The sequence below is a fragment of the Cannabis sativa genome, chromosome 2, assembly GCF_029168945.1.
Source record: "Cannabis sativa cultivar Pink pepper isolate KNU-18-1 chromosome 2, ASM2916894v1, whole genome shotgun sequence".
NCBI classification, from domain to species: domain Eukaryota; kingdom Viridiplantae; phylum Streptophyta; class Magnoliopsida; order Rosales; family Cannabaceae; genus Cannabis; species Cannabis sativa.
This window is the reverse complement of record NC_083602.1, coordinates 52,919,350-52,928,648: the sequence shown is the minus strand read 5'-3', so window position 1 is coordinate 52,928,648 and position 9,299 is coordinate 52,919,350. Positions and strand designations below refer to the sequence as shown.

Sequence of the window (9,299 nt, the reverse complement as noted above, 5' to 3'; positions counted from 1 at the left end):
CATACCATTCTTTACTACAACAGTGAGAGTTAACAGGACTCAACAGAAATTTAACTATATATTTCAAAGCTAATAATCTTACATGTGAACTATATATATAAATATTTATATAGGCGATGTATTTACTGCAAGCTCTTCTCTTTGATTTATCATTAATATGAAGTCTCTTTCAATCTTCTAAGTGTAACATGTTTTAATCATAATCATAAGTACAGTTTATAAGTACATCATAAGTTTATATATACAATTATGGCATTCTTAACAAGTCTATTTTTATAAAATAAATAATAAAAAATAATTTACAATTAGTTACCGAATTTTTTTAAAAAAATCACTAAAACTTAAATAAAATTAATATTTACGTAGCTCGTCACGTAACTTTCATCTAGTATATATATATATATACCATCATAATCTTCCTTATTATAATGATTGTAATAATTAGTTAGTTGACTTTAGTATTCATGTAAATGTGTGATGAATAACACTAACTAATTTGTATGAAAATACATATAAATAATTATATACGGTTCATGCAATTGTAAAGAATTAACTAATTAATTTAGGTTTGGTTTGGTAAGTCGTATTATATTATATTGTATTGTATAATATTATATTAAATTATATTTTATATAATATTTTTATGTAAAATTATATGTAGTATTAATTTTTATAAGCACTTAAATATATAATATTTTAGTATAAATTAAAATTTAATATAATATTATATAAAAATATAATATATAATCTAATTTAATATAATATAATACGACTTAATACAAAATATCTTAATTAATAAATAGAATGGTACGTATGAAAGAAATACTAGTCTTTATATATACATATCTTCCTTAATTTCAAGGGAACTAATAATTGATTGCACGGAGACTTTCGTTGATGGAGATCGAACATTATTATAAAATTCTGCAGCAAAAAAAAAATAAAAAATAAAAAATAATTACTATTATTATATTATTCACATGCATGGTATGTAAGCCGTTGCATTATCACATGGTCGTATTAATGATTAAATTAAGTAAGTTTACCATGTGATTAATTATATAAATATCAACCCTTTCCTTAATTATTTATTAAATTAAATCTCCTGGAATATTGAACCGGCCTATAGTACATTTTACCACCATAAAGAAAATTACGAAAAATACAATGTGATACACACCTCACCTACCTACCCAATCAATATAATGTTAATGTTTGAACATAAATAGATATATAATAATTTTTTTTTTAAGGAAATAGATATATGGCAATTTGCATAAAATATTTTAAATGGCACTTCTTTTAATATTTTTACATTTTTTTTTTTAAAATTATTACTGTAATATTATATTATATTTTCGTAATTTGATTTAAAGTATTATTTTTAAAAAATAATATAAAGGCCAGCTTTTTTTTTTTATATATAAAAAGCAATAATCTTCTCAAAAAGAATTAAAAAATTGTAAATTCTTAATTTTTTTTTTATATTTATAAAATAATTTATTATATTTGTTTTGATGTAATAATTCATAATATTTTATTACCGAGTAATAAAAAAAACTATAAATTAATTTTTAAAGACAAGTAGGCAATATTTGTCTATGACAACTATCATTGATTAGGTGTCAAATAAAGGACACATGGCAGCACATAAATTGGATACAACCACTTGTCGCAATAAGAGCGAGCGAGTGTACCTTGGCTTAACTCCGTTTTTTGGCTTTAAACAAGCGAGGGTGAGAAAGCGGTAGGTAACAGGCGGTGTGAGATTATCACAGAAAAACACAGTTAAAGAGTTAAAACTAAAAAAACGGAGAAAGGGGAGGACTTTCTTTGTTTATGGAGAGCGGTGAGGTGAGTAGTAGTAGTGTGTTCAAGTGTCGTGCATGCATTTTATGCATCTGTTGCTTTGCATGCACTCTCTCTCCTCCTCTTTCTCTCTCTTCTTTCTCTCTCTACACACACAAATAATAATACGCTCTCCATCTCATACGCTTCCACGCGTTCTTCTTCTTATTATTTACTCATACAAATCAGCCGTTTTCTCTTTCTCTCTCTATTTGTTTTTATTTTTCACTGGTAACTGCCCAGTTGACTCGTTTCTTCACCCCATTATATATAGTGGATTTATGGGTTTGGGTTAAATAATCAGAGCAGAGGTGGAGTTCTTTTTGGGGGTGTTTTGATGTGTGAAACTTGTTCTTCTTGTTTTTGTGTTTCGAGATTTGGGGTCGTGAATTTGGAAGACACCCAGGTTGGTTGGTTGGTTGGTTTTTACTGTTTATTTATTTGTTTTTACTAGTATTTATTTTTCAATCTGAAATGCTGGTAACTGGCGTTGTATATATCTGGGCGATGAACTTATATTGGGTTGCTGATTCAAAGCTGGGTTTTTAATCAAAAAGGGGTTTTAGGGATTTGATTTTGATTTCTTTGTTTTGTTTGGTTCAAAGGGTATTGGAAAAGATTCCAATTTGGCTTAATGGGGACTAGGATTTGCATGAATGCTTCGTGCGGTTCGACCAGGACGCTGGAATGGAAGAAGGGGTGGACTCTGCGATCTGGTGGATATGCTCATCTCTGCCATTCTTGCGGGTATTTATACAAATATGTTTACTTTTATCCTCCATTATAAGTTGTTAGATTTTCAAATTTTGATATAGCAGATAATTTCGGGGATTTATGTACATCATGTTTATGGTTTTTTTTTTCCCTCGAATCCGAGATTCTATGCGTATTATGGGTTTGTTTATAATTGACTATTGATTTTGTGACATCTGATATTTATCAAGTTGAGAATTTGGGTCGTTGGGTCGTTGCCTATTTGCGTCTAACCGTTACAAACTTTATTTTGATTTTACAACAAGGAATTAACAACGTTTTAGTTGATAATTGTAAATATTATGTAACCATTTATTTTTTTGGGGCAGATTAGTATTAGTATTAGGATTTTACGTTTTATTTTTGTTTAAAAAAGAGATTCTAAAAATGTGAACTTTTTATGATTGGAGTAGAACTCCAATTCACGTACGGTCTGAGCAAGTGAAATTGTTGGCTCCAAGCAATTTTTTTTCTAATTTATAATCTTTAACTACTGATTGACTCCATTTATGCAAATGAATTAGCTAATTTCTCAGGAGTCGGATAATGTAGCCGGTCTAAACTTGGGACAACCCAAAACAACCTACATTTCTTCTTATTTGATTATCTGGATCATCTTCTTTTGTTTGTTGTATGTATTTGTTCTCACTTTGATTTGAACTTTTTGGTTTCAATTGTTACACTGAACTTCTTGCTGATCGATATTATTATGATGTTCAATTGTTACACTAATTTGTGTTGTATTTGTAATATGCTAATGCTACTTTGGTAAGAGACACTTGTCTACTTACCCGTGTTGATCTATATCCTCTTGGTGGTGTTGAAGTATGTATAATGCACAAAATTGCCTGAATGTTGTTGGAAATTGTTTGGTATTTATATCTTTTTTGCTTCTATTTGGCTGGTGCTGGTGTGGCGGGCATGCTTCTCAGATCTGCCTATGAAAATTCTATTTTTTGTGAAAGATATCATTTAGACGAAACTGGTTGGAGAGATTGCAGTTCATGTGGCAAGGTGAGTTGGTGGTGTTTATTGATTTGATCTCGGTAGTCCTCTTATTTTGCTTTAGATCTTAATTTTTGAAAACTCAATTGTCTGTTGCAGCGTATCCACTGTGGATGCATAGCCTCCAAGTCCTTGTTCGAGTGCCTCGACTTTGGGGGCGTTGGATGTATTAATTGTGCAACTAGTTCTAGACACCGCCTAGTAAGATTTACTAGATCATATTATGTATTATCTATGGCTCTGTTTGAATTTATAAAATTACATCTGTTCAAACTTCGTGAATCTAAGCAAATAAGTGCGCGTATTTCTTATCTAGCCAAAATCTCTCCTATGTTTAGTAAAACATCATAACTTGAACAAACTATGTGTTTACAATTTTATTATTTACTAGTTGATTCCATTATTATGTCTTCTGACTGCCTCTTGGTATTCTTAAGTATAACAATGATTAGCTATATTGGTACATTTTTTAGAATTTTCTATTGCCATGCATACACTTTTCTGCTTTGCATGCATAAATGCATTCCATTTATGTCATGCAGATTCAGATTGATGAAGCAGCTAAAGGATTTGGTGGATCAAATGATGCCGGTGAGTCACAATCGACTATAGTTCAGACTAGGATAGTCGGCGATGCTGTTGATGAGGGAAGATTGATGCAACTGTGTAAAATAATGGAAGCTAATGAACCCAACATCTTGCCTCGATTTCAGCAGGCTGAGATAAATGCTTTTAGTCAAACAAAGCGAGATGACATGATGCATCAATTGGGAGATGTTGGCCGGGAATTTTCGAGTTTGACTCAGTCATCCATTGGATCATTAACATTTTCCAAACCAAACAATAATAAAACATTGCTAGAGGTTAAAGATAGTCACGAGTCTCATCTTCAACCATCTTTGAATATGACTTTAGGAACCCCCTCAAGGACCTCAAGCTTTGTTCTTCCTTATACTGGTGGCGCTGTTGATGGGAAAGAACTGAGCAAAACTCCCTCTCCCTCTTTTGAACCACATAGAAGTCGTCCGATACTGCCTAAACCTTTTAAATCTGGCATCAATGCGAGTTCAGAGTCAAATAAAACTGTTGTTCCTCATATGCGCATAGCTAGGCCACCCGGTGATGGTCGGGGCAAAAACCAGCTACTTCCACGATACTGGCCAAGGATTACTGATCAGGAGCTGGAGCAACTATCTGGAGAGTATCCTTAATTGGTACTTGCTGTATTTTGTTTCCTTTTTTCCATTTATTTGGTTAGATAGTATCTTTCCCAGTGGGATTAGTAGGCTTCTGTTTATAAAGTTTACCTTAATATGTTATCTTTAAGTTTGAACTCCACTATTGTGCCACTGTTTGAGAAGGTGCTAAGTGCAAGTGATGCTGGTCGTATTGGTCGATTGGTTCTTCCAAAAGCATGTGCCGAGGTATATTTATGAACTCACAACTATTTCTTAGTCTTGTTTATTAATTTTCAGTGGAGGGGTGAAAGATTTTCACTTTATGTTTTGCCTATTACGTGTTTCGTACATTCATTTATTGAACTGGTATTTATGCAGGCATATTTTCCTCCTATTTCTCAATCAGAAGGCCTTCCCTTAAAAATTCAAGATGTGAAGGGAAATGAATGGACTTTTCAGTTCAGATTTTGGCCCAATAACAACAGCAGAATGTATGTTTTAGAAGGAGTGACTCCTTGTATGCAGTCTATGCAACTTCAGGCTGGTGATACTGGTATATTTCTGCTTTGTAATATTCTTGCTTAGAGCTTAATATATGAAGTACCAAACATACATAAATTGTCATTTTCTATATAATTTACTTCTTTACATGTATCTTAGAAACTTGCAAGTTACACTGTGACCTTCAGATCGTTCTGTGACCCCATATTTACACTGTGTGATGTAAATTCAATGTGGTTATTTTGCAAATTTCACTTTCCTCAAGATGAAATGTGTTATTCCTTCAATTTTGATAACAAGTCTGAGGACTTAAAATTTGTTATTCTCCTCCCTTTCTATGCAGTAACATTTAGTCGGATAGATCCTGGAGGCAAGCTTGTTATGGGATATCGAAAGGCATTGAACACAGAAGATGCGCAGGTTAGCTACATTCCCATGCATTGCAATATATTATTTTATCTTTTTAGTATAAATTTGAGATGACTGAATAATTAGGAAGCACAAGCACCTATTCTTCCCAACGGCACTCTTGGAGAGACTTCCAATTCTGGTGGTGGAACAGAGAATTTGTCGACCGGAAATGGGTGTTCTGGTCTCCTCCAGACTAACAAAGGAAGCAAGGACTCTCGTGTAAATGCTATGCCAGAACAGTTGCATTTGACTGATGAAGATCTTGGGCTTCGAAAAACGGAAACTAATGGTTGCAACACAAATGAAGATTCACTACAGCAGCAAGTAACTAAGTTGGAGAAAAAGAAGACTCGCAATATAGGGTCTAAAAGTAAGAGGTTGCTTATGCATAATGAAGACGCGCTAGAGCTGAGATTGACATGGGAAGAAGCACAAGACTTGCTTCGTCCACCACCAAGTGTGAAGCCAAGCATTGTGACCATTGATGACCATGACTTTGAAGAATATGATGTACGTATAAGTCACTGTCTTTTTTGATTCAAAATTAGAAATGACACTGCTTTTATGATAAGCACTAAAGCTGGTATTTTCTTCTTTTTCTTTCCTTCCCTCATTAATTATGTTTATATCATTTAGGAGCCACCAGTTTTTGGAAAGAGAACGATATTTGTTTCCAGGCCAACTGGGTAAGTATAAATATGACATGTTTATTGGGATGATCATGTTTTCTGTCCGCTGTTTGTTCCTCGTAAATAGTAAATAGAAACTTCTATAAGCTTCAGAATTAGGTAGATTCAACTGTTTGAAGTGTTTCTTGGAAGATCTCGACATATTTTCCCATCATTTATTTTAAACCTCTGGAAAATCCAAATTTAAAGCTTTTGTAACTTTTCAATGGGAGTGTACATGGCGTTTTTTCTTGTACTTCTAAACTACAACGAATTTGTGTTTTACTGGCTTTCCAGTTATGCCATTTTAACACAATCAGTTTTTCCTTCTTCCACGTTCTCTTTTGGAAATTTTCATCTAGTGTTAGACACCCTTGTATCCACCAACTTGGTTATTCACCATTTGATCAATATACATAGCTTGAGTGCATCAAATACTAACTATATTTTAATTTGTGCATGTATGGCTAAGGGTATTCTTAGTGCTGAACATAGGAAATTTGTGATTTAGGGACCAAGAACAATGGGCACAGTGTGATGATTGCTCTAAATGGCGGAAGCTGCCTCTGGAAGTGCTCCTCCCTTCGAAGTGGACTTGTCCAGACAATGCTTGGGATTCAAACAGGTGAATATTAATATCTTATAACCATGAGATGAGGGCTTGTTGCTTGGTTTTGGTCTTCTTATTTTTCCAATGTGCTTCCTAGGGCTTCATGTTCTGCACATGAGGAGATAAGCTTGAAGGAATTGGAGAATCTCTTAAGATCAAGTAAAGGTAGATCTATATCCTCTTCAACCTTCACTTGATTTTTCGTTTATGGAGTTTTACAGTCTGTTGTGTAAATATATTGGTCATTAAATAGTTAACCAACCTAGACTTGTACCACAACTAATACTAATAATAACCAAGACCAAACTCATGTTATTATACTTCTAAGAAGTGATGTAAATTGTCTGGTTCCAGTAGGCTTTTTGTAGTTCTAGAGTATTACTTGAATACAATAAGTTGTTTAGATGGATGATTTGTGTAATTCTTGAGATTTTTCTACATTTTTTTCTTCTAATGTTGGAACTAAAACTATGATGTCTAGAACCCTGGTTGCCATCTCATTCCTCTTACTTTTTTGAGATTTGTGATGAATATTTTGAGTGGCCTTCCCCATATTGGGGTTTGCTGTGTCTTTTTTTAATTAATGTTATTGCTTATGCTTTAAGGTCTGGTACATTATACCCCTTGTTAATTAAAATGCAGTTTGAAGAAATATATATGTATTTGTATGTGTAAAAGAAACCGAAAATGGTTTTTTATTTGTCCCTCTTCCTCTCTTTTGACTCTCGTAAACGTTCTCTGAATATAGAATTTAAAAAGCGAAGAACCACAGAAAACAATAAAATGGCCCAGGAACACGAGCCTTCTGGCTTAGATGCTCTGGCAAGTGCTGCAGTGCTTGGAGATAATGTTGGTGACTCTGGTGAACCTTCAGTTGGAGCTACCACTAGACATCCCCGACACCGCCCAGGCTGCACTTGTATTGTTTGTATTCAACCCCCAAGTGGAAAGGGTAAACACAAACCAACATGCACATGCAATGTGTGCATGACCGTGAAGCGTCGATTCAAAACCCTCATGTTGCGGAAGAAGAAGCGCCAATCAGAACGTGATACAGAGGCTGCACAAAAGGATGATAACCAATGCAAAGAAGATAGAGGTGCATTGTTGATTACAAATTATATGGAGAACGAGGGTATCCATTGCCGAGTTCAAGCTGATGTTGCCGAGAGCAGTGCAGGCCAAATTGACTTGAACTGTCACCCTAGTCGTGAAGACATGCAACCGGAGGTTCCAGAACTGATGATGATGGGTATTGTCCAAGCAGCTAGTTGTCAGTTAGAAAATTACATGAAACAAATTCCTAGTATGATGTATGAACAGCAGCCTACTCTTGGCTCTTCTTTGCTCAGTAAAGCTACCGGAGAAGGTGGTAGAGACCTGTCCGATGAGGGGTGTCGTGCATCTGCTTGGGAGCGAGAGAGTAGAGTCGATGGAATTTACCGTGATCCTAAATTAGACTGAAACACAGTTAGTAATGTTCTTCGCCGAAAATGAAAGTAAGTTTGTTTTCTTATTTATTTTTATACTACTATAAACATGAAGCGTATACACAATCTGTCAGTGGTTAGAGAGAATACATATAATCGTTCTTTGGTTCTTTTTCGATCATGTGTTAATTTTTTTATTTATTTTTCTATATATCAGTAAACAATGCTAGCAGAACGAAAATGGCATTTTAAAAGAGTGCTTATTGAGCCACATTGTGTATAAATCCATATTATGTATTGTAGCACTGATTACTTGGAAAAATTTCTTGCTAAAAAGAGAGCTCATAGAAAGTACTTATTATGGAGAAAAGTCACTAATTTTTCTTCTTCTCATGAGAAAACCTTTATTTATGCCAATTTTGAACCATATTATGTTCACAAACCAGGAGTGAAGAAGATTGTTTAGTGTTTGGTTTTTTCTTCTGTAAAACCATAAAATTAAGGTAAGAACAAACTGCAATGGTGTTTGTTTCACTGTTTCTTAGATCATTACGCGTGACAGATCTTAAGTTGTCATTAATTTAAAATCTGAAAGTTGAGAGCTTTGGTTCTACCAAGGAACAACACTTAAAAAGGTAATGAATCAACTACAGCTAGTAAGAAAGTGTTGTTAATAATAATTAATTAAATAATTGTTAATAAGACCGGCCAGCTGAATCTTACTAATTTGTTTTACTACTCATGACCTGGTCGTTATTATATCATAATGCATATTCCATTAATAAGTGAGTTTTAGACTTGTCTAACCTCATGTTTGGTTTGTTTTAATAAGAATCATAATGGAATCAAATTATTTATTATATTGTTAGTTTTGCTTTTAAAAATGGTGTAATGG

The 9,299-nt window shown here is 33.6% G+C and overlaps 1 protein-coding gene across 1 annotated transcript; it reads left to right on the top strand.

The window, feature by feature from the left end:
- Positions 1-1,754: 1,754 nt before the first annotated feature.
- Positions 1,755-8,740, top strand: LOC115719023 (B3 domain-containing transcription repressor VAL1). The gene is made up of 13 exons (XM_030647895.2): positions 1,755-2,254; positions 2,454-2,595; positions 3,534-3,615; positions 3,706-3,807; positions 4,149-4,807; positions 4,934-5,030; positions 5,163-5,337; positions 5,629-5,705; positions 5,781-6,206; positions 6,333-6,382; positions 6,876-6,989; positions 7,072-7,139; positions 7,723-8,740. Exons 2-13 carry the CDS (start codon positions 2,483-2,485, stop codon positions 8,436-8,438), a joined length of 2,679 nt encoding a protein of 892 aa, XP_030503755.2. The 5' UTR covers positions 1,755-2,254; positions 2,454-2,482; the 3' UTR covers positions 8,439-8,740.
- Positions 8,741-9,299: the final 559 nt, after the last annotated feature.

Bases quoted from the DNA above. Each gene is read 5' to 3' on its own strand.
- LOC115719023 (XM_030647895.2), top strand. From the start codon at position 2,483: ATGGGGACTAGGATTTGCATGAATGCTTCGTGCGGTTCGACCAGGACG. The intron at 5,031-5,162 runs GTATATTTATGA...GTATTTATGCAG, and splicing joins TTCCAAAAGCATGTGCCGAG to GCATATTTTCCTCCTATTTC. The intron at 6,990-7,071 runs GTGAATATTAAT...TGTGCTTCCTAG, and splicing joins AATGCTTGGGATTCAAACAG to GGCTTCATGTTCTGCACATG.